The sequence below is a fragment of the Lolium perenne genome, chromosome 1 (genome assembly GCF_019359855.2).
Source record: "Lolium perenne isolate Kyuss_39 chromosome 1, Kyuss_2.0, whole genome shotgun sequence".
In the NCBI taxonomy this organism is placed as follows: Eukaryota; Viridiplantae; Streptophyta; class Magnoliopsida; order Poales; family Poaceae; genus Lolium; species Lolium perenne.
Window position 1 is genome coordinate 127929953 of NC_067244.2, and position 27564 is coordinate 127957516.

General features: G+C 45.5%; 3 protein-coding genes across 5 annotated transcripts; 2 read left to right on the top strand and 1 right to left on the bottom strand.

The window, feature by feature from the left end:
- The first annotated feature begins 13090 nt into the window (after positions 1-13090).
- On the top strand, positions 13091-13666 carry LOC127333217 (putative ripening-related protein 5). Its single transcript, XM_051359560.2, has one exon. It carries the CDS (start codon positions 13091-13093, stop codon positions 13664-13666), a length of 576 nt encoding a protein of 191 aa, XP_051215520.2.
- Positions 13667-15853: 2187 nt separating this feature from the next.
- On the bottom strand, positions 15854-20562 carry LOC127301602 (CDT1-like protein a, chloroplastic). Of its 2 annotated transcripts, none has more exons than XM_051331878.2 (8): positions 20428-20562; positions 18783-19138; positions 18574-18693; positions 18263-18491; positions 17336-18064; positions 16560-16740; positions 16371-16458; positions 15854-16263 (listed from the first exon to the last, which is right to left on the bottom strand). In XM_051331878.2, exons 2-8 carry the CDS (start codon positions 19121-19123, stop codon positions 16206-16208), a joined length of 1746 nt encoding a protein of 581 aa, XP_051187838.1. In that variant the 5' UTR covers positions 19124-19138; positions 20428-20562; the 3' UTR covers positions 15854-16205. The 2 variants fall into 2 exon arrangements, with proteins under 2 accessions (XP_051187838.1, XP_051187842.1); XM_051331882.2 differs by having other exon boundaries at positions 18783-19151; positions 20428-20551.
- A 141-nt stretch (positions 20563-20703) lies between these two features.
- Positions 20704-23785, top strand: LOC127301615 (uncharacterized). 2 transcript variants are annotated; one of them, XM_051331893.2, is made up of 3 exons: positions 20704-21724; positions 22118-22284; positions 23435-23785. In XM_051331893.2, exons 1-3 carry the CDS (start codon positions 20795-20797, stop codon positions 23520-23522), a joined length of 1185 nt encoding a protein of 394 aa, XP_051187853.1. In that variant the 5' UTR covers positions 20704-20794; the 3' UTR covers positions 23523-23785. The 2 variants fall into 2 exon arrangements, with proteins under 2 accessions (XP_051187853.1, XP_051187844.1); XM_051331884.2 differs by having other exon boundaries at positions 20717-21724; positions 23430-23785.
- The last annotated feature ends 3779 nt before the right edge of the window (positions 23786-27564 follow it).

Below are 27564 nucleotides of genomic sequence, written 5' to 3' on the forward strand. Positions count from 1 at the left end.
AACTTGCACAACATCTTTTGTCCTACCAGCCGGTGGCAGCCGGGCCTCTAGGGAAACTACTGGTAATTAAGGTACTCCTTTTAATAGAGTACCGGAGCAAAGCATTAACACTCCGTGAACACATGTGATCCTCATATCACAGCCTTCCCCTCCGGTTGTCCCAATTTCTGTCACTTTGGGGCCTCGGGTTCCGGACAACAATATGTGTATACAACTTGCAGGTAAGATCATAAAACAATGAATATCATCATGAATCAATAACATGTTCAGATCTGAAATCATGGCACTCGGGCCCTAGTGACAAGCATTAAGCATAACAAGTTGCAACAATATCATAAAAGTACCAACAACGGATACTAGGCACCATGCCCTAACAATCTTATGGCTATTACATAAATAATCTCATCCAATCCCTACCATCCCCTTCAGCCTACAGCGAGGGATTTACTCACACATGGATGGGGGAAGCATGGATGGTTGATGGAGAGGCGTCGGTGGCGATGATGGCGATGATCTCATCCAATTCCCCGTCCCGCCAGGGTGCCAGAACGGAGTTTCTGATCCCGAGATTGGGTTTCGTGACTGCGGCGGAGTTCTGGATGTCTTCTGGAAAATTGGTCGAACCCCGTGCGTTTTTAGGTCAAGGGCTTTAAGTAGTCCAGAGGGGAGCGTCGGGGGCTGGCCGAGGCGGCGCCATCATAGGGCGGCGCCCAGGGGGCCACCGCGCCGCCATGTGGTGTGCGCACCTTGGGGCCCCCCCTCCGTCTCGTCTTCTGGCTCCGTAAGTCTTCTGTGAAAATAGGCCCATTGCAATTATTTCCGGGGATTTTCCTGAAAGTTGATTTTCTGCACAAAAATAAGACACCAGGGCAATTCTGCTGAAAACAGCGTTAATCCATGTTAGTTGTATCCAAAATACACAAATTAGAGGCAAAACAATAGCAAAAGTGTTCGGGGAAGTAGATAAGTTTTGGACGTATCACAACCCAAGAAACTCTGTTCTTCTTGGTCCATGGAGCTGAGGCGGTACTCCCTATAGAGATAGAGCATAACTCTCCAAGAGTCGCAGAATATGACGAAGAAACTTCAAAAAAGGCACTGGAAGATGATGTCGATGCACTCGATGAAGCAACGGATGAAGTATTGTCAAGAGTAACCAAGTACCAGGAGAACCTCAAGAATTATCATAGTCGATGTTTGCGACCCAGATCCTTCCAAGTTGGCGACCTAGTTCTTCGGCTCACGCAAGATTTATACGCCACCAAAACACTCGGGGGCTAGAAGAAAACAAAAAACATATAAACTTCCTTTGACTATACATAAGTCTCGGAATAGTGTTTACAACTCACATGACTCGCAGTATACAAACTTTACACTTTGGCTCAGAATCGAGCACAATAGAAGAAAGAGAAGATGAGGATCTATAACAAATAATCTATGGTCACTTTTTCACCCTCAGCAGGAGCATCAAGGGCATCTGCGTAATGATATTCTTGGAAGAAAGCGGCATCCACCCTCAGAAACTCTTCAATCATTTTTTCAGCAACGGGCGTCACCGCATCGTTAAGCTTGTCGACGTTTCTTCTCCTATGCTTTAACTTGGAGTAGCAGACGTCGATAACTTTATTCAGATCCAGTTTTGAGTGACAAATTTTCAACCAGATCAAAGCAAATCTGGCGCCGGCCATCAGCTGAACTTTCACAAAGTCATGAATCTGATGTACGCTCTTGATCTTTTTTCATCAAATCAGGAAGAGTTGCGGGTTGAGGATTCCGAGGAAACATAGCGTTGTACACCATGGCCAAAGTAATAGTGCAGAAGTCAAGAAACTCCCGGACTTGAGCGGCATGATCCTGGAACCGAACAATTCGTCGAGTGTGGTCTTCGTTCGCCCAGAAATCACTACCACTTTGTCTGGCAAGCTGGAGAAGGACCTCAACTCGCGAATCAACGCGTTGATACTCAGCAACAGAATCAAGAAAGGAACCTAGATCCAGTCAAGAAAAAAAAAGATATGACAAAGCACACGGGCAATGTCGAGGAAAAAGAAAGATGTAGCAAAACGTACCCGCCATATCCTGACTTGTTTCAGTCATCAAGTCAAGCATGTAATCTTCATGGGTGGTAGCTCGCAAAGCTTCAGTTACCGCAGTTTTCTTTAACTCCAGAGCTTCCTAGGCTTGTCGAAGAGCAGTTTTCTCATGCTCGGAGGATTTGCGAGATTGGTCCATAACAGTGACGGCTTATTTTTTCATGGCTTGAAGCTATTGTCGAAGTTCGGCCAGCCCCTGTTGAACTAAGTCAGCACACGAAGAATCGTCCAAGTAAACATCGGCATGTGTCCATATAGAGCGAGACGTGGCAGGAGAAGCATGGGAAGGTCTAGCAGCCTCGGTATAGTTATCAAATATGAACTGGAAGAAAGAAATATCGACATCAATCATTCAACAAGGATCACTTTTCTATTAATAGTGAAGATATTTACATAATCGAGGTCCTTTACAAAAGTTTGACTCCTAGCGATTCGACATAGATAGTCGCAAATCACAAAGATAACGACAACTACAAAAGAAAAAAGAGGAAACATAGGCACAGGTTGGTCTACTTGACCTCCGTCCTGGCAGTACTAGCGGATGGAGCAAGCTTCGGTTCCAAGAAAGCGAGGATTTTCTTCGAGTGAGGCTTGGCAGCCTTCACCAAGCTTTTCCAATTCTCCTTGTTCATCCATTCAGGGCTACCAGCTTTTGCCCAATCGACGTCCTACCGGCTGTCGGTCACCAAAGCGATGGTTCCCTCGACTCCAATCTTCAAGTTTTCCTGCCGATAAACCAAGGCAGGATCTTCCTTACCCAGGAAGCGATGGACAAGCTCAGAGAAAATTTCAGGATGTGTTTCCTTAGGAAAGAAGTGGGGAAAAAGTCTCTTAAACGCGACACGAGCGTTGGAAATATTGGTGTGCGCCAGGTCGCCATGCAACTCGAGGATTGAAAGGGTGTCGAGAATACGATCCTCGACCCCCTCGTGCAAGGTAAAATCTTCACCCATCCTTCCTGCTGGAGCAAAGAAGGGGTTCGTCAACATTTAGAGAAGCAAATCAAGATAAACACAAAGACAAGTGAAGGAAAGAACTTACTAACAAATCTACGATTCTGGGTGTCGAACCGATCTACTATGGCGTTCTCACGCGCGATCTGTTGAGCAATTTTGTCGCTCAAAGCGTGATCAGCATCTTGAAATCTCTAGCGGAGGTCCCCAACAGTAGCGGCATCTTTCTCGGCTTTTTCGCGGGTCTTTTCGCTGAGCTCTAGCTTAGCCGCAAGAGTGTCAGCACATTCCTCGGCCCGGGGGAGCGCCTCTGGAAAGATAGTCAAGGAGCAAAGATCGATAATCAAAAATCAGAAACAGGTGCTAGGCGACGAAACTGAGTTACCAAAGATAAGGCGGGTTCTACCTCTCAAATCGTCGGCTTCATCACGAAAACCAATAAACAGGGTTCCAAGGTTGACGAGATGCTTCATCAGAGGATATAAAGAGTACAAGTTAAGAAGTAAGTCCAGGAGAAGAAAAATTCGGCAAACGCTCAAAGATACTGACGGAAAGGAAAAAATATACAATACAAAACATCGAGTCAAAGAAAATGAAGACTTACATCATCCAGGGAAGGATTCGAGGAACTCCCCGCAACAATTTCATGACTATCGCCAGCCCCAACTCTTCGTTTCTTCAGCAAGGGGGCTCGGGGGCTGGCCAAAGGAGTCGACGTTTCCACGTTTTGTTGAGGGGGAGGCGAAGATTCCGCGGCAGTGCGGTGTTCTTCAGAAAGAACCATGGTATTGGATGTGCTCTTCGGAGTTGTACCATGAACTGCGGGTTCTTCCTTTTCTTCTTCCTCTTCGGAGTTGTCAATATATAAAAATGAGCATTCCGAAGAAAAGGGAGTTAGATAAAACATAACAATAAAGTGACTCACGAGCTCACGGCGCCAGCGTCATCATAGGGGTTAAAGGCACCCTCTTCTTCAGGAGAAGCTTCTTCGGCAGCCGAGTCAATAGGCTTGGGGGTGCCCCAATCTTCGACATCATCTGTTTTCCTCCTGCGCCCAGGACAAACGGCGAGAGGAGGAGAGATGGAGTGGTCAGAGTCAGAGCGTTCTGACTCAGTCTCTTTTTCGGAGGATGCTGTGGATTTTTGAGATCCTGCGACTTCACTCTCAGGACGAGAGGTTTCTTGCGAGTCATCGGTAACAACGTCTCTCTCTTCTACCTCTCCACCTTCAGGAAGGGGGAGAAGAAAGAATTTGGTGACCCTATACAAGGCAACATCAAGACAAAGGTGATTACACAAGGAAAACAAAAAGCAGTCGACAAAAATAGCTAAGCAACACAAAGGACAGCTACTTACTTTGGGAAGAGCGTGGGAGGCGCTATATGGCTCCACGCGACTGGAGGAAGGAACCTTGTGTTTCTTGCTCAAGGAGGAAAAACGTCGGATGAGCCTCTCCAAGTCTTTCACAAAGAGATCCTTGGACAAACGATCAATATATTTCTTGCCAGAGTACATCCAAAGGGGGTTTTTGCAAGCCTGCAGAGGCTGCACCCTGATCCTAAGGAAGTAAGCAGTTATCTGAACACCCGAGAGTTATTCTCCACGGGTGTTCTGGAGCTGATGGATGCGCTTCATCAGGGCATCGATAGTCGTCTTTTCTTCAGCAGTGGCCTCTGCGTCCCAAGATCGGTGTCTGAGAATTTCTTGGGCAGGTTCAAATGGAACAATGACATACTCCTGGGAGTTGACATAATCATCATGGATGTACATCCATCTTTTGCGCCACCCTTGGACGGAGTCGGGGAATTTGGCGTCAAAATAGTCAACGTCGGGTCGAACGCACATGCAAACGTGCCCACGTTGTAGACGACGTTGCGGGAGTTGTTGCGCCGGAGGTAGAAAATGTGCTTCCACAGGCCCCAATGAGGATGGGTGATGAGGAAGCATTCGCACAATGTGATAAAAATAGAGATGTGAAGGATGGAGTTTGGGGTTAGCTGGTGTACGTACTTGGATCCCGTAAACAAAGAGAATACCACGAAGGAATTCGTGGACAGGGGTGGAGAGGCCGCAAATGAGGTGGTCAATAAAAGTTACCCGATATCCAATTAGAGGACGCGGGAAGCTCTCGTCGCCAGGGAAGATCAACGAGTCCTTTTTCTTCAGCAGCCCAAGTTTCTTGAGCATCCTTTAGTCCTGATTGGAGATCTTGGAGCGCTCCCATCCAGAGACCTCAGTCTTGTCCATCGGAGCGTTGGTGCCCGAAGCTATGTGTCTGGTCAGCTTCGTGCGTGGTGGCATAGAGGAGCGCTTTGGTGGAGCAGAGGAGCGAAAGAGAGCGAGAGGGCTCGAAGAGCTCAGAGGAATAGCAATGGCGGAAGCAGAGGGAGGAAGAATATGTGCGGCGCCGCGAAGGGAAAAAAGGTAGAAGGTGCGGTGGCTTTATAACGAGGAGCTGATCCGCCGCGGCGTTAGATGAAAAAGAAATGCATCTTAAGCCTGATGCGTGTCCACAAGGGTACAAAGGTCTTTTCAGCGAGAAGTTACTGGAAATGAGTTACTGCATGCGTGCCGGAAATTACGGAGGACATGTGCCCCCCACTTGTGCAACGTGTCGATGGTACAGAATCTTGGGCCCACGTTTCAGCGAAGTGACAGGAGTCGTGGTTTCCCAAGGAAGCAATCGTGGCTATCGTCAGCACTGACATCGCTCCAAAGAGAACCTCGAGTGCTTCTATCAAATATAGCGACAGGAAAATTTCGAGTGTTTCGGTAGAGAAACTTTGAGAGCCCATGATCAAACACAAGCATTTGCTCATATGCTCGGGGGCTACTCTTATCAGAATTATTGTTCATACTTCTGATAAGAGGACAAGGTAGCAAAGAAAAAGATAGAGCTGGTGAAAATAGAAAATAATGAGCTTACAACCAAGTGCAAACACTTGATTGTAGCCTCGGGGGCTACTCCCGTCGGGAGCGCTGGTCACGCACCCGATGAAATTGAAGAAAAAAAGAGAGCGAGGGAGATAAAAAAAATAGCGAGAAGACAATACAAGTTGAGCCTACAACCAAGTACAAGCACTTGGTCGTAGCCTTGGGGGCTACTCCCATCGGGAGCGCTGGTCGCGCACCCGACAAAATATGGGATCATCACATTTTTGAGTTATATATAACTCGAAATATAATCCCATCGGGAGGACAAGATACTATGTCATCATATGAGTCGAATAAATGCGCCATTCCAACAGCCAAAAAAGGCACTCGACAATATATTCTCAGAACGTGTCTGCCGCGGTAAAATTTCTGAATGCCGTAATTTTTTACGAAGGTAAGTCACGGGATCCGTCCTATGCGGCGTGGTATCGCACCCGAATGCGCTCTACTATTTTATACGTGTCAACAGACGCAAAGAAAAATCCTAATGGAAGCTTTAGGTACTCGATAAAATTCAATTGGAATTCGGCATATGGTAAGACCTTGAGCGGCGCATGTCGAATTAAGCCAGTATCCCAAGGTCGTGTCCAGGGACTTGACCTTAAGTAGGTTTTTGCGGCATTGCTACAACAGCAGTTAACTGGTACCTGATCCGTCAGATGAACCAGCCCCTTCTACCATTATCGTTGTACAAGATATAAATACTTCGAGCAAAAATATTACAAAGATTCATAGAACTTATGGATTGTGTTTACAATGAAGATTTTACTCGACTCTATGATTCAAGCAAAATCTCGGAGGCTACTGACATAGGCATCCCTGATGGGCCTGCCAAATAAGGTACCCGGGGATAACTGAAGGCCTACGACCCGAAGTCTTTGAAGCTCGGAAGCCCAATAAGTATTGATATGGAAGATAGATGTATTAGGAAGTCTTGATGTAATACAAAGAGGACTCGTGTAAACCTTCCAAACATTGTAAACTTGTACGATACGAAACCCTCGGCTCTACCTCCTATATAAAGGGGAGCCGAGGGAGAAAGAAAGGATCGAATCATTGTCCACACAAACCCTAGTTTTCAACAGTCGAGCACCTTTTCGGCTGAAACCTTCGAGATCTACTTTCCCTCTATTTTCCGCAACCCTAGTCTATAACTTGTAGGCATTGACAAGTTAATACCTTGTCAACGACGTACCTAGGTTCACGTCCCCGCGGTGGAGGATCGCTACGTCCTACTAGCAATCTACTAAATGAGTATATGTGTACAGGGGGCCGCCATAGGCGGAGTTGTTGTATCTAGTCTAGTTCTAAGTTGCGGGTTGCGATGTCTAGGCGTATCTCCTCTATGTATTTATGTTTTTTAATATGTGTACCCTAAGGGGTGCCCCTGCATGGCTTTATATATCAGCCAAGTTAGGGTTTACAAGATTCCTAGTAAGATTCGTATTGGAGTCTTTCTTCTTGTAATCCTAGTTGATATTCCTTGTGGGTCCAGCTTGTCGAGTCCTTGTGCTGGCCCATCTTCATAATCTGCTCCGAGTATGGAAATGTCGGGTACCCAAAGGGTTATGCCCACATCAGTAGCCCCTGAGTGTCTAGCCGAAGTGAAGCTTCGGGCAGGGACTAAAGTTGTCATCGTCCGAATGTCTTGATCATCTGTTGAATATTGAATCTTGTGCTTGATGTAGAGTCGAAGTTTCTTTTTGTCGGGTGCGCGAAGCGCTCCCGATGGGAGTTACCCCCGAGTCTATGGGCGGGTTCTCGCAACTGCACATAGACTCAAGTTGTACTAATCGAAGATCTTGATGTTGATGCCGACATCTTCGGATTTAATCTTCTTTGTTGTTGAGGCTGCCATCTTTTTATCGGGTGCGCGACCAGCGCTCCCGATGGGAGTAGCCCCCGAGCCTGTAGATGAATATGAAATAGTCATGTATAGGGTGTAAAAAATGCTGAGTCCAATACCATAGACTTCTTCGAGTTCCGAGAACATTTGGATGCTTTTGATGACGTCGATGATTTTGATGATATCATAGATAGAGGAGTTGATGATTTTCATGATGTCACAGAGGAATCGATGATTTTGATGATGTCTCAGAGGAATCGATGATTTTGATGATGTCCTGGAGGAGTCGGTGATTTTGATGATGTCCCGGAGGAGTCGATGATTTTGATGATGTCCCGGAGGAGTCGATGATTTTGATGATGGCGCGAAGGAGTCGATAATTTTTATCGGGTGCGTTTCCAACGCTTCCGATGGGAGTAGCCGCCGAGTCTAGGCACGGATGGTTGCAACCGTGTGTAGACTCAAGTCGAGCAACCCGATGTTATAGTTTTCTTCAGATGCCGGTGGAAAATATTTGTTGAGCAAATCTTGATGCTGTTATTTTTGGCATCGGTATTATGATGCTTTTGTATGAAAGTTTTCGGGAGAAATTTCTTTGAGTGATCAGCTCATGTTGCAGGTTCAATAAACCCATAGTAATAGCAACTTTGTTACAACCGATGATGTATGTTTTGGCGACATCCCCCGAACAAATCGAGGGAACTATGCCTGCCGTTGACTCCGTCGCTCTTTAGTACCTCCTTTTTTTGATGTACCGACATGGGTCTTTTTTGTAAGTAATTTTATCCTTGCTATTAGCAGCACTCGCATATTTTCTGAGGCATTTAGCAAAAGGATAATTGTATATTTTTGCAAGTCCCGTTGATTGCCATCTATTGCAGCGCTCGTATTTTTTCCGAGGCTTTAGATGATAATTTCAGGTATAAAGAGTCTTCATGTTTGCTTGAATTCCAGCGAACCAGCGCTCCTAATGGGAGTAGTCAAAATAGTCGGAGATCTTCATGTCTTCTTGAATTTCAATGAACCAGCGCTCCCGATTGGAGTACCGACATGAACCTTTCATATGTTTTATTGTTTCCAGCAATTGCAGCACTCACATGCTCCCTGAGGCTTTTGGTGAAATCATTGATAGTATAAGATTCTTCATGTTGCTTAAATTCAAGCGAACCAGCGCTCTCGATGGGAGTAGTCAAAATAGTTGGAGATCTTCATGTCTTCTTGAATTCCAACGCTCCCGATGGAAGTAAACTCAATAGTCGAAGATCTTCCAAGAGCCCCCAAGTAATTCCAGCGCTTCCAATGGGAGCGCATCGGTTCAATATTATATAAGATGATATCCATTGAATATTCCTGATGATAAATCCACTGACCCAAGAATATATCGGATCAATATTATATAGCCATAGGAGATAAATCCGTTAATAACCATATGTGTCATCGGGAGAAGATATATCCAGAGATGAAGAAAGTAAATCTGTTGATAACCATAGATGATGAAGCCATTAACTCGGCTGTGACGAGACCAATGTGGAAGCAGGTCGCATGGTGGACGCAGTCGAAATAATTGCGCAATCAGAAATAGTTGATGTGACGGACGCAGTCGAAGTAGATACGCGGCCATAAATAATCGATGAAGAGGACATGTGAACACCCGAATATATGGGGTCCGTGATGTCGGGTCCATAGCAGGTGAGCCCCCTAGTAAGACGAGTGCACCATGGCGGGCGCAGTCGACCGAGCAGAGTAATCGAAGCTTTGTTTTCAATCTGTAATTATACTGTAGTACGCAAATTCGCTCGCAAATAATAGTATGGGCCGAAAATATCTAGCCAAATAATTTTACATGTAAAAATTAATTGAAAGTATAACACCTGATGATCCTTGTGTTGGATGGCGATGTAAGTTTCTTCGGACTTGATGGTGATGAAAACTGCCCATAATTGAAGCCATCGGAAACCACGGCGAAGCCGAAAGTGGCAGCAACAAAATATGAGTATATGTTAAATTGTCCGCGCATGATGTACTGGTGCCTCGAAGTAATCTTCTTTTTCCCTTTGTCATAGCATGAGCATGTACGTACGTAGTACAAGGTAGGAACTTGTAAAGGAGCTGATTCCTTTTTTTCCTTCCTTCTTTGCCACGTGAAGTCGTGTTGCTAAGCAGCACTTTGATGGAAATGAAGCAGCACTTTGATGGAAACGAACCAGCACTTTGACGGAGGAAACAATCTTGCTGCAGTCGCGAGTCCTGTTGTCAAAATTTTGCTCGACTTTGACCGGCGTTTTTCACGAGCAACCTCGTGATGATGCTTTGATCTGCTTCTTTTCTCGTCTTCCATCTTGCTAACGATGTTGATGGTGAACTTTATAGATACAACCCAGATGATAAAATTCAGTCGCCGTTTTTTTCATAGACGGCGTCAATTGACGAGGCGGTTCCTCGACAATGCCCACCATGAGAGGTCTAGGTTTAGAGAAAGGCGACGACGGAAGTTTCGGGAGCGAGAGGAGACACGACGTACCCAGGTTCACGTCACCGCGGTGGAGGATCGCTGCGGGTTGCGATGTCTAGGCGTATCGCCTCTATGTATTTCTGTTTTTGAATATGTGTACCCTAAGGGGTGCCCCTACCTGGCTTTATATATCAGCCAAGCTAGGGTTTACAAGAGTCCTAGTAAGATTCGTATTGAAGTCTTCCTTCTTGTAATCCAAGTTGATATTCCTTGTGGGTTCATCCTGTCGAGTCCTTGTGTTGGCGCATCTTCATAATCTGCACCGAGTATGGCAATGTCGGGTACCCGAAGGGTTATGCCCACATCAGCCGGCAACATAGTACTCGAACAACGGTTGATTCGCTCCAAGACAATCCCCAAAAACCTTATCGCATGCCTCCTGGTGCAGGATCTCATCGGGGCGGGGTTTTTGAGACCCTTCTCTCCCGATGGCCGTGCACACGGTCGCCGGGATGGGAAGCCCAGAGGATGGCCCAACTGTTGGAACTTACGGTGAGGAAGAGACGGAATGAACGAACCACTCATCGTATTTGTTAAGTTTTTCCTCTATATAGCTGAGACTTGGGTGACACTCTACCAAACCAAATTGATATGTGGCGAAGGAAGACTCTAGAAGCCGAGTACATGTCAAACAAGCACATGCTTGTCGACACATTCACACCCAGCCTAGCTGGTACACCGAACAAAAAGAAGTCTGCCACAAAACCGGTTTCAAACTCGAACTCGAGTCACGCGACGCAATGTGGCGGCAGAGGAGGGGTGTAAGGGGACCCCTTCTCTTCTCACTCACTTAGTGGAGCTGGAACAACTACCCTTGTAAGCTACTTCAACTCCCTCCTAGCTAGCAATGTGGGACTAAACATAATCGCCACAACTCCAACCAGCTGCCATAGAATTGGGGTTGAGATTTCAAGAAGTGTAGGTTACATGGGCTGCCTAAATGGGATGCAGCCCATCTATATCTATCATGTAGATCGTGTTTTATTCTTCTATCTAGATTGTGTGACGGAATTAAGATAGAACAGTCTTATCAACTATTGTACATGCCACTAAAATTTGTTGTTTTTGTTTAAGAAACATGTTTTGAATTTGGCTATGAATTGTCTACATGTTATTTCTTTGCACTCGTTTTCTATGAAATTTTTGATGTTTAAAACAAGTAAAAAAAAGGTTTGTCTGGTACACCTCTTAGTCTCTTACCTCGGATAGGAACATTCACGTGCAGCAATCAACCTTCTTTTTTATGGGTAAAAGAGGATATATTAAGCCACAGGGATTACAAGAAGGTCTTGGGCAAACACCTGAGACAGAACCTCGGGCCCCGATCCAAGCCAAATGGCAGTTCTAGCTTCTGTTCTTGCTAAATTAGCTAGACAGTGACTAACCCTGTTTTGCATACGATCCACTTTTACAAAAGAAATAACTCTATTACTATTAAGCATATCTCTAATCTCTGAAATCAAATGTGCGATTGACAAACGGTCTTGGTTCTTCTCCTTGATAGCATCAACTAGGACTGAACAGTCGAGCTCAACTGTTATTGGACTATCGCTCCTTTGCATAGCCAATCTCAAACCTTCTTCACATGCCATAGCTTCGGCCTCAAGAGGATCAGAACAGTTTAACAACTAGCGACAAGCCAAGAATATGATGTGGCCATTCTCATCTCTAATTAAGCACCATACCAGCTCCGGCCGAGCTATCTTCCAACTTGACCGATCCATCGCAGTTTAACTTCACCCAACCCATAGGAGGGAGTTCCCAATGTTTATCAGGTGGCTTTTCTGGTACAGCACCAACCGAGTTTGAAACTGAACCAGTCAGAACTAGTTGCTTGCCTTTGATCATATCTCCGGTTGATGAAGTCTTCAGATTTTTTTAGTATACTCACGTAGCCAGTGAGGAAGCGTTTGGAACTCTCGATCGAAGGGAGAGGTTTAGAATGAGTAGCTTCATTACGAGCATACCAAGCTCGCCAAGCAACGAGCAGAGCATCGCACATCTGCTTCGGAGCAGCTTCCAGGATGGAACGCAACCAACAACCTGTGTTGGTCCGGAGCTCTACGTCCGAAGGTAAATACCAAATGCCTCTCATTGCATCCCAAAGTTGACGTGCATGTGGGTAGCTATACAACGCGTGTGCTGAATCTTCCTGGGTAGTGCCGCAAATTAAGCAAATTCCAGTAACTTTAAGCAACCAACCTTGTTTTTCTCTCCTTGATCAGGAAACTGATTTTTTTCCTTATAGAAATTGACATGATTATGGATGTATATATATACATTACTTGTATAAATTAACTCCGTTTTGTTAAATAAAACACTTCAACTTTTTAGTTGTTCTACCATGATCATTCCCGATGGTGTTAGTTTAAAAATTGTCATCGGTTCATTCAGTTTATAGAAAACACCTGCACCTTTTTTGTTTATATAACGTTGCTATCAGTTCATTCAGTTCCTTCACCCTATTCTTCAATATTTTATCATCGCTCTAATCCGCTCTTCCGGAGGATCCTGATGAGACGTACGTCACGCTCCATCCTATTTCAAATCATTTGATACGCTACGGAGTATAAAACTATCAGCAATTTGCCGTAGAAAACATGCAGATAATTTGTGTTCATAACTGAACTAGAAGCAGGGAGATCACCACCTATAAAATCGACCCTGCAGCTCTTTAACTCAAGCAACCAACGCAAACAAACTAGCGTAGCATCAACCAAGGGGGGTCATACAAGAGTGCTCAGTGTCTAAGATGACAACTGTAAGAGCTCTTGCCACCATGGCAATCTTCCTCATGGTGGCGCTCTCGACCTCCCACATTGCATCCTCACTCCGCCCAGGCCTCGGTGTTTGCCGTGCAAGCGGCTACCTTCCGGGAAAATCAGGGAACTGTGAGAGGAGCAACGATCCGGACTGTTGTGAGGATGGCAAGAAGTACCCGCAGTTCCATTGCTCGCCACCAGTCACGGCGAGCACAAAGGCCGTCCTAACTCTCAACAGTTTCGAGAAGGGCAAGGACGGCGGTGGTCCGTCGGAGTGTGACAATGCCTACCATAGTGATAAGGAGATGGTTGTCGCGCTGTCAACCGGCTGGTTTAATAACATGGATCGTTGCGGGCATCGCATCAAGATCAGTGCCAATGGCAAGTCCGTGTATGCCAAGGTGGTGGATGAGTGTGACTCCGTGTATGGCTGCGATGAAGATCACAACTATGAACCCCCTTGTGCCAACAACATTGTCGACGCCTCTCCTGCAGTGTGGAATGCCCTAGGGCTAGACCAGAATATTGGGATGGAGGGCATCACCTGGTCCGATGGCGACAGTTGATTAGTAGGCCACTAATACCCATTGTATTGTTCGTGTTTGTGTCTATATTGAGTGCCATGTCGGTACATATTGGCATTAGCATGTACAAATATTGCATCATAGATTTGTTCCTAGTAGCATGTATAATTATTGCACATGTATGTTCCTACCAGATGTTATCCGTTAAGATCATTGATTTTTAAAATAAATTGTGAGACGTATTGGTAGCACTTGTTAGGCTGAAGAATGTTGCATTTTGCTGTCTGAAATTATTGTAGCACCTTGTTTCCTTAAGCAATTAGTTTCCTATTGTTGATTAAAATGTTGTAATAGATGCATACATAACCTATAATTTCCAAGTAAACCAACCAAGTAAAACTAATTGATTATATTTTGTTCTCTCGCTGATCACTTTAGTTCATTTGCTCGTCGAAAACTCAATTACAATGACATATTTTCAGACTAGAGCACTGATTAAGATAGTGTAAAAAAAACCAAAGTCTTAAACTCATCTAGGAGAAACCATTTGTGTTTGACTTAGAGCATCTCCAGCCGTTGGAGGTCCCCGGGGCACAATCCGGATGAAAATTGATCCGGATTGGACCTATTTTTGGCATGGGGAGCAACGATTTTCCAGTCGTTCGGGGAATTTACGCGGGCCAGAGCGCGGAATCTTCAATGACAAGCGGGCTAGAGCGCGGAATTTTTGCTCCATCCGGAGTCCCCGGCAGCACTCCGGGAAACCGAGGATGGCCTGGGGAGTCCGGACAGATTTAGGCCTAAATTCAGACGAAAATGAGAAGTTGGGGCGTGACTGGGCCGTTTTCGTCCGTCCGAATTAAAAAAAGAGGTCCTGGAGGCCTTCCCGGGGAGATGGCTGGAGATGCTCTTAGATTGGTGTGAGGACAGATGGATGTACCAGCTCGCCCCATGTCAACTGGACCATCAGGGCTACCCTGACGATCAACAGCTTCGAGAATCAATTTGGCAATGGGGCCCCACTCCCCGATCCCCGGTGGTTAAATCACCTATTAGGGGACGATTTTGGTTAGTACTTCATCCCCGTGGGGGTCCTATTGAAGGCAAACTCTTCCCGTTAGGCAAGGTGGGGATGAATCTGTGTTACCACTATCCATACCCGATAACCATGAAATCCCCGTTAGGCACATGACATGTGGCACTAGGGTACAAGATATGTATGTATAGATACCAGAAAACCCTAATTCTATTGTGCTCACATTTCCCCTCCCGTCCCCAACCGCCATAGCCCCAAGATCCCAACTCCCAAATGCTCGCCTCTCCTTTCTAAACTCCTGATCTAGCCAGCCCCATCATCCTATTATGTTGTTATTTTTATTTTGGGCTCATAGTTAGCAGCTAAAGCGGGGATGGTTAACCGACAGTTATTTATTTACCCGATGGAGATGTGGATGACAAAGAACTGACCACATGACAATTAGTGGGGATGGGAACGGAGAAAATTTTCCACGGGGATGGTTATGGTTGAGCAATAACCAGTGGTTAGTGTTTCCGTTGCCATATAGATTCGAGAAGGACATGGATGGTGTGGCGGCCTTTGGGAGTGCGGCAACGCCTACCAGACTACCATAGCGACGGAAAGATGATTGTTGCACTTTCCACTGACTGGTTGAAGAACATGGCCCATGTATAGTGGATAATGTACCAAAGGTCGCCTGCAATAGCAACTCCGTCTCGGACAAGATCGTGGATATATGACCGTACGCGAACTGTGATGACAACCAAGACTACGAATCCCTCCAAGATATGGTCATGTGGAATGCCTTGTAAGTTAGGGCTCGACCAGAATGGTGGCACGAAGGGCATCACTTAATCTAATGACTGCCATCTTCATCAAAGAAATGGTGAGCTGTTGGTGGTTGTGCTCGTCATGTACTCCCTCCATCTAAAAGGTGTCTCAATTTTATCTAGGTGGCATACCTAGATAAAATTGAGACACCTATTTTTAGACGGAGTATTGATTTTCAGTGTACGTATATATGTCCCACATACTTGAGGCTGGTGATGTTATTACAAAATAAAAACAAAAGCAGTGTATGGTTAGCAGCAGTGAGAGAAGTTCTTGCGTGCAGCATCTGGTAAGCAGTAAGACTGAACATATCAAGACAGTAACAAACATGTTATTCCTATTTGCAGGAGGAACTCGAGACTAGATCATCACAAAGCGAGTAACAAACACGGTTAAATTCCATAGAAAATGATATTCTACAGAAGGTTCTCCAGCATGGTTCCATCTAAACTACAGCATGCATGCAGCATCTTTTAAGCAGGAAGGATGCATTCCCCCATGATGCAAATTCAACTCGGTCAACTCCAGTATTACACAAGAAATCAACAAATGGAGCTGCTAACTCAAGGCTCCGTACAGATCCATGGAGAATCATTCCATGATGCTTGATACTTGATTGAAGCACTGAATGTGCAGTCAAGAGGATTCCATGATGATAAGTAACACGACTGGTCAACTCCCGACAAATCAGTACGTACAGATTTTTCCAGGTTCTTCAGCTTAGCACAGATCTCAAATGACTTCCACGAGTCTTTCCCGAACTAACTTCTGGTCTGGTATTTGTTTAATGCTGCCCATGGGTCAAAAATTTAAGTGTCAATACTTATTACCTTCATAAAATATTTACAAAAGGTTGCCTAGGAATACATAACAATCAAAATGTCAAATATAACTTGCCTGTAAAGAACTTCTCCACCACGTAACTTCTTAGATAACCACTCGGGAGAAAGATCCTCCAAGATATGCAACTGTTCTTCTATCTCTCCTGTCAAGTGACAGACCAGACATGGGGAAGAGAATGGACAATCAGAACAGCTTTGAGAAATATTCAGTACAGAAGGGTTGGAACTGTTATATACGACGTACCTGTCTCTTCTATATCCAGGTTATTAGCCAGAATATTGTGAACGAGTTCTTGTTTAGTGATTAAGGAATTCTTCGAAGATCCAGAGATGCCACAGACAATGTCGAAAGTGGCACGTAATGAATCTAGCTTTTCCTGGGAATTCGTCGAGGGTACTTGATTGGTTTTGTCAGTATCCTTTTCCTGCAATTAACAACAAAAAGGTGCTAAATCAATATGGCAAAATAAACAAATGAAAACAGTAAACAAAGATGATTAGGCAATTACTTTCTTTCTTATATACAGTTACTGTTATATTTTTACTGTGCAACAAAACCAAGTACTCATTCCCACATGCCAGGCTATGGTATAATAAGATAACTGGCAATTTACTGTTGGTTCCCAGTATTCTTATGAGCATATATTTTTAAGACAAACGATTCTACCTTTTGGCATTTGAACCCAGGAACCTTCAGTCACCGAATAGTCCACTCTGTCACTCTGACCACTACCCAGACTATTGAGCTAGTAACTAAGAGAACTACCCAGACTATTGAGCTAGTAACTAAGAGATATATTGACATGATTCACATTAAAATCATGTTATCAACACCAAAATGACATACATGATACATTGCACAGTGAAGTTCTTAAAAGAGATAAGAATGCAGTAAACATAGTTGCTACTTAGTTATGCAATTGCAATGGCGTAAGAAATTCATTACCTAGTATGTATAAACCCATATGCTCAAACAATATCATAGAATGAAAATAAGAATTAAATCACATAGAGACATACCACCAGTATGCTGGTAAAAGTACATGTTTCTTCTGGGAAAAGGCATTTTCCAGCTATAACCTCATCTTCTGCGACAAAGGCCCCATCCTTGTCAGGCTTTGATGTGTCAGCAGAAGGGCTTTCATCAAATTTTGATGGTGAGAACATTACTAGTGATCTGCGTGCTGAACTGGCAGATCGTGCTTCAGATCCATGTCTACTTGAGGTTTCTATTTTCCCAAGTGGAGTAGGCAATGGCATTTTTGGTGTCTGCATTTGTGGTGTTTCGGCCATCAATGGTGAATGTGAGATGGCTTGCTTTGGTGTATCTTTTTCAGAGAAAGAGATCAAATGGCGGTTTGGAGTATCACAAATATTGGTCTTGGCTGGAACAGAGACATGCTTGGTAGAGCTTGTATCTGGAGCTCCTGTATCATCAGCACCCAGGAAGGTCACTTCTACTGGATCAGAAAGCAGTTGAGTCTTTTTAGTAACTTTAGCAATACTTTTCTGGGACATGATTTTCTGAAAGGATTGAGGGAAGTGAGAGGAATTTGAAAATCCATTTTCAGAGGAACTTTCAAGAACTCCCTCAAAAGAATGCCCATTATGCAGTTTATCAAGATACAGCTCCCCCTTTGAATCAACAAGAACTCGCTGAGCAGAATGCCCATTATGCAGTGTATCAAGATACAACACCTCCCTTGAATTAAAGGGTTCTGGTAGTGTGGCCTCAGGAATGTCAATATCCTGCATGCATAAAATTCCAACGAAAATACTGAGAAATATATCATGACCTGAAGATCGTAATAATAAAAAAGCAATGGGTTATTGTAGCTGAAAAATAAGTAACTACAATTGAGAAGCTTGGGGTGCTCCAAGCAAGTTACAAAACATGTCATACACAGAAAACTAACAAAAAACTAGCAGCTGAACTAAGTTCAGTACCTCATGATGAGATTCCAAAAAGCACAAAAGCTTTGAGCGAAAAGCTTCGCAAATTGCCATGGCTGGAGACTCATGAGAATTGCTGCACTCCACAGTGTCCATTCGAAGTGCGATTTCCATGTCAGCATACATGCATATGCTTTTCTCATCATGCAGGAGTATCCTAGTTATCTGGATTGCTTCTGGGAATAAATGTTTCATCTGGGCCAAATGAGTGTACAAGAACTTCCTGGAACGCAGAAACCCGTTATCAAACTCCAGTACATGAGTAAATGATTTTGCAGACATACATTTCTCATTGTCATTAGTACCTCTTTGTAAGTACTTCCACCTGGGTCGCAATGTCCTTAAATGTAGCCATCTTCTTCCTCAGACGCAGCAACCTTATAGAACTCTCCATCCGGTTGAAAATATTTAGCAAATTCTTGTGTCTGACATTGTAAGAAGAAAGAACAATGGACAGTCAAGGATAGACAGCAAAAGGATACACAGCATATAAGATGAAAAAAAAATGGCTCACTTCTCAAGAAGCCCGTTTGGAACTGAAGATTGGCTGCTACCAGGCAACAAAATATTGTCATTATCATCTTCATCGTCGGTTTCATCCTCATTTCCCAATAGCTTCTCAGCTAATATGTCCTTGTAGCTCTCTGCAAGTAAATTAGTTGCCAATGTGCTGACAACAATCTCCTCCCTTTCAGACTCAGGCTTTTCTAGAGTTGGTGATTCCATTTTGCCCCCAGCATCTTCCATATCAGCTTTGATGTTCTGCATAGTTGCAGGGCTACTTGAGTTATCATCACTAGCCATTTGATTAATTCCTTCCCCAAGATCAACCTGAGCACTTTTCCCGTCGGTCATATTCAACTCCAAGCACTACAACAATGGACTAAACATGTATCAGACAATTTTCTTGCAGTAATTTGCTCTAAATCAAACGGGAGACAAATGAGAGTTGCATACAAGTACGTCAGTAAGTTGCAAACAAAAGTACAGTAATAGTATCTCCCAGATCTACTGAATTACTTGTTATACACCATGGTACGATCTAGTCCTCATGGCTCCAATACAAAAAAAAAAAATACGCCAAAAAATACAGAATTACAAATGGAAAAGTCTCTACTTGTGTAAATCTATTTGAAATGTAAATTACCATCAACATATGCTAGCGAACTCCAGGCTAGGCTCCACTGCGAATGCGCAAGGATGGGAAAGGAAGAACTTGGGATGGGTTTTGTTGTTGGCTTAACAAGGAGCTCTGAAGCAGACAGGACAAGATCTACATAGATGCAACTATCGACTGACAGAGAACTGAGGTGGTGGCTGTGGAAAGGAAGAAAAAGAGGGAAACCCTGAACTTGTTCCATCATATGCAGTGAGAATGTAAGAGATGGGACGGGGATGGTCACTGGGGTGAGCCAAAATTTGCAGGCATTCTGGAGACTAGTTCTAAGATGCAACTATGGAGTGACAGAGAATTGAGGTGGCGGCTGTGGAAAGAAGATAGGGAGGGAAACCCTAAACTTTTCTGCCCATATGCAGTGAGAATGGAAGGGATCAGATGGGCATGTTCACAGGGGTGAGCCATATTTTGCACGCATTTTGGAGACTAGTTCTAGCCAGTGAGGTCCCAAATTCCTGGGTTAATAACAAATATGATAATTACAAGTAGCGCCCAAGTTCTGTTGGCATTACCAAACTATGGGATGGTTCACAAGGTTCAACATAAGCCGCGAGGATGGGAAAATCTGGACATATCTAGTGCGAAATTTCATACAAAGGCACCACTAGACGAGTAACCAAAGCTGAACCAAGAGGAAATAGAGATCAACAACTATCTGTTGCCCCCTCAAAGCCAAATCCACAAGCTAGAGAGGGAAATTTGGCACAACTATTACGATTCAAAGTGGAATCTGACAAATACCACAAACCCTAGGCGTTTCTCCACGGCACTGGTCATAGCACAACATGCCCAGTGGCCGGCGGCGCGATTTCCGGCCACCGCCAGGCGAGGTGGTCGGATGCAAAAATACGACCCAACCGAACGGGCGAGACGGAAACAGCGGAAGACGCCGAATCGACGAGACAAGGCACGCATCGACAGTGGTGGCACCAAATCGGCGACTACAGAACCAACGGGAGGGGCAGATCCAGAGAAAACGTACCGGCGAACCGAGATCCGGGAGCCCTTGCGGTCTCGGATCTCACGGGACACGGCGCTTCGGGCGGGGCTAGTTCGCCGTGGGAGCGGCCGGCGGCGGCGGCGGGAGTTTGACGCTGGGATGGGAAGTGGATTGGAGAAGCGGGGAGAGAGACAGAAAGCCGAAGAGCAACAATGGGCAGGGTGCGGTTCAAAATAAGCCGAGCCCAACGGTTACATTCCCGGCCTTCTTATACGGACGAAATCAGGAAATCTCGTTTGGGCCGGCCCAAATCTCCGCCGCAGCTGGGCCGGCCCGCTGGACCCACGCCGGCGTTCTTCCCCAACTTCGACGCCAATCCCTCCGGCCGCTGGCTCGTGCCGCAGAGACGATGGCCGAGCCTCCGGCCTCCGCCTGCCCCGCCGAGCTGGACCTCGCGCGGGCGCGGTGCCGCGCGCTGCACGACCGCCTCGCCGCGTCGCCCGCCCTGCCGCGCCACCCGGCGCTGCGCTCACTCCTCCGCCTCGTCGCCGCCGAGCTACGCTTCCTCACCAACTCCCCCGACCCCGCGACCTCACCTCGGCCGCTCTCCTCCAACCTGCCCCACCTGGGGGCGCTCCACCGCCTGCTCACCCACCCCGCCGTGCGCGCGCCGTCCCGCCTCGCGCCGCGCCCGGGCGTGGACTTCGCGTGCGCCTTCCGCTCCCGCGCCGCCTGGGTGCTCCTCTCCGGCCGCAACCCGTCGGGTCTCCGGTGGGCCCCACGCCGCCAGGGCCTCCGCCCCCGCGTCGCGGCTGTCCTGGATTCCGCGCGCTCCGCTCCGCCGGCCACCCGCCCCGAGAAGCTGCTACTCGCCTTCGCCCGCGGCGTCGGCGCGGACGTCGTGCGCGGGCTCGCGGTCGAGTTCGGGGCCGTGGAGATCGACTTGCTAGCAGAGTTCGTGGACGACACCGAGGACGACAAGGAGGAGGAGGATGGCTGGGTGAGCGTCAGCTTCCACCCCGATGAGGAGATGAGAAGCTTTAGGGCGTTCGAGATTGACGTCGTGGATGGTGGTGGTGCTGAAGCACTGTCACCGCCACCGCCACCGGCCCAGGACGTGAACCTGGATGTGCGTAGTGACGACACATTGGAGGGTTGTTTCGGTGACTTCTTGGGGAAGATGAGGATGGACTCGATGGAGCTGCTGAATTTGGACACCACTGCTCTTGTTGCCATCGTATCTGGTATCAGCAATGGCGGGGTGGGGAAGCTCATGAGCGCGCCGGAAGCGGAGACCAGGGGGAGGTTCAAATGCAACTACAAGTTCGTCATGGATCAGGTACTTTTGGAAAGATTGCTTTTCGAAATTCAACCTAGCAGAGCTGTGTTTGTAAATAATCCAGTTCAGATAGTTATCATCGACTTCAAGTTTGCAGTGTTGTTTGATCTGTAAAATGTTGGCAATATAAACGTGCATGGTACTGAAGCATGTGGATTTGCAGAAGCTATACATTTTGCAAAACTTCCAGTACAATATATGTTTATATAGTCCATAAAACGTGATAATCACAATTAAGAATAACATGGTATCCATAGCTATGGGTGGCAACCACTTTTCTGAAGAATATAAGTTGATGACAATGTGCTAGCAAGAGCAGTGTATCTTTTTTTCTTTTAGCAAGAGCAGTATATCTTGTGTCAAAATAATAGTATCTTTTTGTGCTTCTTGCAGGCGCAATCTGAACTCCAGTATCCAATATTTGTTGAGTTAGGGAAAGCAGTGGATGGAAAAAAATGTATCATATGCGAAACGGTTAGCTCGGAGTTTACGGAAATTGCTTCAATGTGCGGTGGACCTGACGAGAAAACCAGAGCAAGTCAATTACTGAAAAAACTTATGTGAGCTTCCTTACATAACTCTGGTTCTGTTCCTGCTTGTAATTTATGTTACGAAATCCTAAAACTTAGTATTCCATAGTTCTAATGGGCCTTTATCTGTATTTTGTCAGCTTTACTTTGCAATTTTATTCTGTTCGGGCTTGTAATTTATGTTATCGGGGACAAGTTTATGCAGCGGATATCCCAGTAATTTCTTTTCTAATTATGGCAGAATATTTGCAATATGTTGAGAAGCATGAAGTGTTATTGTCATCGACAGTTTTGCAAGTATTCTTCCTTTTTTTCTAAAGGAGAAACTTATTGTAGGACTGATCCAGAGTCCAGACACTCTGTGACAGAACTAGGATGGGAGAAGTGTAGAATATATATTTTCCATTGGAACATAAAAGTTATAGACCATGCGCATAGAACGGGTTTTTTTTGTGAAGGAGGCTCAGAGAGCCCTGGTTTTGCGCACAAAAAGTTTGGTCCAAACTTTGAATTACTTAGTACTAATTATCAACTCCCAGTTTCATGGCTATGCTATTTTTACACTTTTGCTTACTGCTTACTAATGCTGAACAAAAGAGCTGATTCACTTAAAGGGAACCAATTTCAAATACTTTGTTCCTGTTTTCTTATGTTGACAAGCGCTTGCTTGAACTGTTTTCTTGGTTGATGATTATACCCTTTCTTTTCCTGCCTTTGCATTTCTGCTTGTAAGCTAGAGAATAATGTATATTGGGGATTGTGATTTCTGACGCCTTATATTGCCAGCGGATTTTCATTGATCACCTTTCCAGTCACTGTACTGTTAGCAAATTTCAGTGTACAGTAACATGACATAAAAAATGGATCAGCAAAGCTTCCTAGTGCTTTTACTAAGTGGGTGGGATCCAGCTTCAAACACTTTTTTCTGTAAAACCTTGGTCTGCATGCATGTTACGCTGTTGGTTTGTCGATTTTTGAGCTTTCTTTTCATTCACACGAACTATGAAGCCATTCATGTAGCTTTATGTTGCTCAACCAGGAAACTTTATTTGCTGTCGTTTACTGTTTATTATCATCTCGAGATTCCACTGCTGCAATCTGCAAACGGTCTTCGATTCTTTTTACCCCAGTCAGTCTTTTGGCTCATACTTAAGCAATGCTTTTTTGTCCTGCAGAATAGTCTCGGACAGTCCTTCACCACGCATGATGGATCTTCCAACAACAAGGAAGCTTGCGATGAAAAACAAAGTTGTCTTTGGTACAGGTGACCACTGGCGCGCACCCACTCTGACTGCTAACATGGGGTTTGTAAGAGCTGTTTCACAGTCTGGTATGCCATTGTTGACCATTGAGCACAAACCCCGGGCGCTGATTGGCTTGTGAAGGCATAATGTTAGAGTCCTGAAGCTGTAGTAGTAACTGAGCATGCTTGTTATTCCTACAGCTGTGGTTTTGTAAAATATTGTAGTTCAGTGGAGCCATATTTTATAGAAGGCAGATGGAAGATATCTCTACATCTTATTTTACTGAACCTATGTGTCTTTATCTGCTTTCTTCACTCTATCCTCCTGGTTGTCTAAAACAAACCTTCAAGAAACCAGTTTCTGGTTCATTAAAAACTCATAACATAACAAGCACTTAACCAGCTGATGATAGCTGAGGAAGAATTTTAAAATTAATAAAACTAGGCGGACAATTTTTCCATCTCCATGGGAAAGGGCTATCATCTCCTACTAGATAAATTCCTTGTTCACCTTTTAGGCTTCCACTCTTAAATAAAGCTCTTGCTTTGATAATTCAAAATTGGGTGAAGGTTTTTTTACCAAGAAATTTATATTCGGAATTCTTTGCTCTCTTAAAACGTCGGCCGTCTAAATTCTTATAAGTGCCTCGGGAATTTATTTTTATTGTATTTGGCATTGCAAAGGGTCCAAATTCTTGTAAGTGCCTATGGGAATTTACGAGTATTGTATTTGGCATTGCATAGTGTCCTTTATTTTCTACAACCTCCCTTCCATATTAAGGGCCTGATTGGTTGCCAAAAATGGGTTTCCCACCTTGAATAGGCCCCCGTATTCTTCCCGGCCTTCGGCTTGTCACTCCAGGTCTCGAAGCGTTCCTCCACCAACAGGAGCGCTCGATTTCTTCAAGGTACCTCCGCAATCTCATAGATTTAGGTAGCGGTTAGGGTTTGATCAAAATTGGTAACCACCATTGATTGGGTAATTTTGTGGCAAGATTGAGCAAGACAGTGCCGAAGCTGTTGATCATGGTGTTGATCATGCTCTGGATGATGATCAACACATTGACAGTGCCAAAGTTGTTCATCCTGGTGTTTACCATGCTCAGTGCCAAAGCTATTGAGAGTGCCAAAGCTCTTGATCATGTTATGGATCAAGATCAGGACATTGACAGCTTGACGTCCTTGATCATGCCACCTGCACAAACTTTCTTATCTGATTAGGTCATCAAGCTGGAGTGCAACAGGGTGGGCAAGGGGTGGTTCCCTCCACCCGGCTACGAGGACTGCATCGCCCTGAACCGTTGGATGAGCGCTCTGAAGCCGAAGGTGCCGGGCAGGGTGGAGGCTATGCTGATGCCACCTCTCACCGTGGGCCGCCAGCCTGAGCTGGGGCACCACTCCAGGTCGTTGATGTCGCGGAGGTTCTATGTGCAGCTCAGCACAGACAACCTCCACATTCTCGTCGTGCCGCCATGGTGGGAGTGGATCAAGATCACACTGCCACGCAATGTGCCTTGTGTGCACGCCGGTTCTGCGACGAGTGGGTGCAGGTCATCTATGGCCAAGTGGTCATCGGCAGGAACTGGGCGCAGACGGCCTGCAAGTGCAATCTCCATTACGGCGACGTCGTGGAGTTCAAGCTCTAGGCCTTCGTCTTGAAGATGATCATCTACAAGGCCGACTGATCCACCGCCAGACTCTACACCTGCTCCGATCACAGCTAGATAGGGGCTTCCCTCCTTTTATATGTATGTCTGTTAATTATGTCCATATGTAGTTGTAGTGGTACTTCTAAACCTATGTGTACAAGACAGTGACTTGGTCTTTGATCAAGGGGTTCTACGGGCTTATATCGCCCTGAAACATCCTTGTCTTTGGTCAAGGGGTTCTACGGGGTTATATCACCCTGGAACATCCTTATATTTTATCAGGGCGTGTTCTGATAATGGTGATTAGGTGATGCACTTAGCTAATTATGTCTGTTCTCTTTGCTAGTTAAGGTAAGAGCACATAACCAAACATGCAATTCTTCCCTCGATGTAGCGCGCATTGTTACCAATTAATCAATGAGCCGAAACTGCACTATGAAACTTTGTTTTGTAGAGTAATAATGCCGTTCAAACCGGACTTTTCCTATGCGAGACCGGCTTTTGTGAACATGGGGGCATGTGAACCCACTTTTTGAAAAGTTCCGTTTGTGATGTCAAAACATGTTTCAAAAATCGAAACACAAAATGATTTCCCAGATGATCTCAAATATGTGCCCCGGGCATGAATTTCGTGACGAAAAAATATTTTATTTTGTCTCGGCAAAAAAGTGAAATTTTGCAGGGCTATATAGCGGTATATATGTGACGTATTGTGTCTTTTTTAGATTCTGAAATAAAAAGGTGGTTTCTCCGCGAAAACTTTCTACGCACACATGAAACATGCGTACGTACCCGGATATTTTTATTTCAGAATTTTTTCACATTTCAAAAATGCATTTCCAACTAGGGTTCACGTGCACCCAGGTTCAAACCGGACTTTTCCTATGCACTATGACTTAAACAAGCATATAAACCTTCCATATGAATGAGTTTGGTTCCAAATCACGACGTGCTACAAATAAGCATAGCTTACTAGAGGTTCAGGTTGCTCCAGCAGAGATGACGCAGATTGATTTGGGTTTTCCAGTTAATGTCCCTCAAGGTCTTTGTTGAACAAGATATCACCAGACCTCCTATAAAACTCTGTAAAAGGAAGTTTATGGCTCCGGAGTTCTTCTAGCTTCCCATCAGCAAATTGGTTAATTTCAAGTTTGTATGGCAGATGAGCTTTGTCCGTTTCGTCCACCTTGAGCACAGTCTCCTTGAAGGTGTTGAACCGACGAGCCATCTCATCATGGTCACGCTCCTGGTTGAAAGCCTTGCACCAGTGGTCGCAAAAAAAAAAAAAGAAAGCCTTGCACCAGCGCTCATACAAGGCCCACAAGGCTTCATTTGACTCAAGGTCTCTCTCTTGTGCCACAAATTTCACCTTACCTGGTGCTGGAGCTGGACGGTGGATTTTGGTATTGGTTGGTGGTGCGGCGATTGTGGATCCACTGCCAGTGCCAGGGCTCCAGGGGGGCTGTCGCTGTGCGGCGATGGGGAAACGACCGCTGCCCAAGGGGTGGCTCCGGGAGAACGGATCTGAGGCAGCCGCAGCCGCACCGCCTGAATCTGCGCGGGCGACTAGCGCGGCACAGCGAGATGCGGCCGACGCAGCTGAGCGGGCAGCGCGAGATGCCTGACGGCAAGCCTGCAACATCTTCGACGCCGTCGAGGGCATGATGATAGGATGGATCTGGATTGGATGACCGCCCTCGGTGTCTCCTGTTTCGCTCTTAGGGCATCTCCAGCTTCGCGTTTTAATATCCTGTTTACGTTTGGGACTGCTCCAGCGGGATAACGTATTTATTTTTTTTCTTATTTTTTTCCTCTACTCTATTTAAACATAGTTCTAAATACTATTATATATTGGAATATGGTTTTACACAAACTAATACATAATTGAGATTATGGTTTACGCAAACTAATACATAGTTTGAACCATGGTGGACACAAATAAAACATTGCAAAATGAGGAAACCAGTTGTGTTGATTTCCGTATGTTCGCTGCCAAGAAAGAACATTCGAGGACACACTCAGTCACCCAAACTGGAAAATCCAGCGGGAGATGGTACACTTGTTGGTTCTACCGAGGACGAACATCCAGAAACCTCCACTAGTGGCTTCGTCTGGCCGTAGCCAGATTTGCTGCAAAGAAAGAACACTCTAAGTTCTAGCTATCGGTATCCGAGCCAGATTCGCCGGTGTGGTAGTGCCTGCGGCACACCGTGTCGTCGAACACCTTGACGATCATCTCGCCATCACCCTCGTAGAGGAAGGTGAGCTGGCAGCCGCGCTCGAGCTCGAGGTCACGGGCGAACTTGTCCCAACCCGTGTGCAGGTACATCTTGCACTGCCCGTCGAACAAGACCTCCACGGTCCAGCGGCAGAAGTTGCATCTGGCCTCCCGTAGCTGCAAATGCGCCGGCTCGACGC

What these genes read in the sequence shown, in the direction of transcription:
- LOC127333217 (XM_051359560.2), top strand. Translation starts at nt 13,091, where the DNA reads ATGACAACTGTAAGAGCTCTTGCCACCATGGCAATCTTCCTCATGGTG.
- LOC127301602 (XM_051331878.2), bottom strand. Translation starts at nt 19,123, where the DNA reads ATGACCGACGGGAAAAGTGCTCAGGTTGATCTTGGGGAAGGAATTAAT. An exon ending in CTTTTACCAGCATACTGGTG is followed by an intron (nt 16,741 to 17,335) that starts GTATGTCTCTAT and finishes TGTTAATTGCAG; the next exon opens with GAAAAGGATACTGACAAAAC. An exon ending in CCTGGATATAGAAGAGACAG is followed by an intron (nt 16,459 to 16,559) that starts GTACGTCGTATA and finishes GTCACTTGACAG; the next exon opens with GAGAGATAGAAGAACAGTTG.
- LOC127301615 (XM_051331884.2), top strand. Translation starts at nt 20,795, where the DNA reads ATGGCCGAGCCTCCGGCCTCCGCCTGCCCCGCCGAGCTGGACCTCGCG. An exon ending in ACAAGTTCGTCATGGATCAG is followed by an intron (nt 21,725 to 22,117) that starts GTACTTTTGGAA and finishes TGCTTCTTGCAG; the next exon opens with GCGCAATCTGAACTCCAGTA. An exon ending in CAATTACTGAAAAAACTTAT is followed by an intron (nt 22,285 to 23,429) that starts GTGAGCTTCCTT and finishes TTTGTCCTGCAG; the next exon opens with AATAGTCTCGGACAGTCCTT.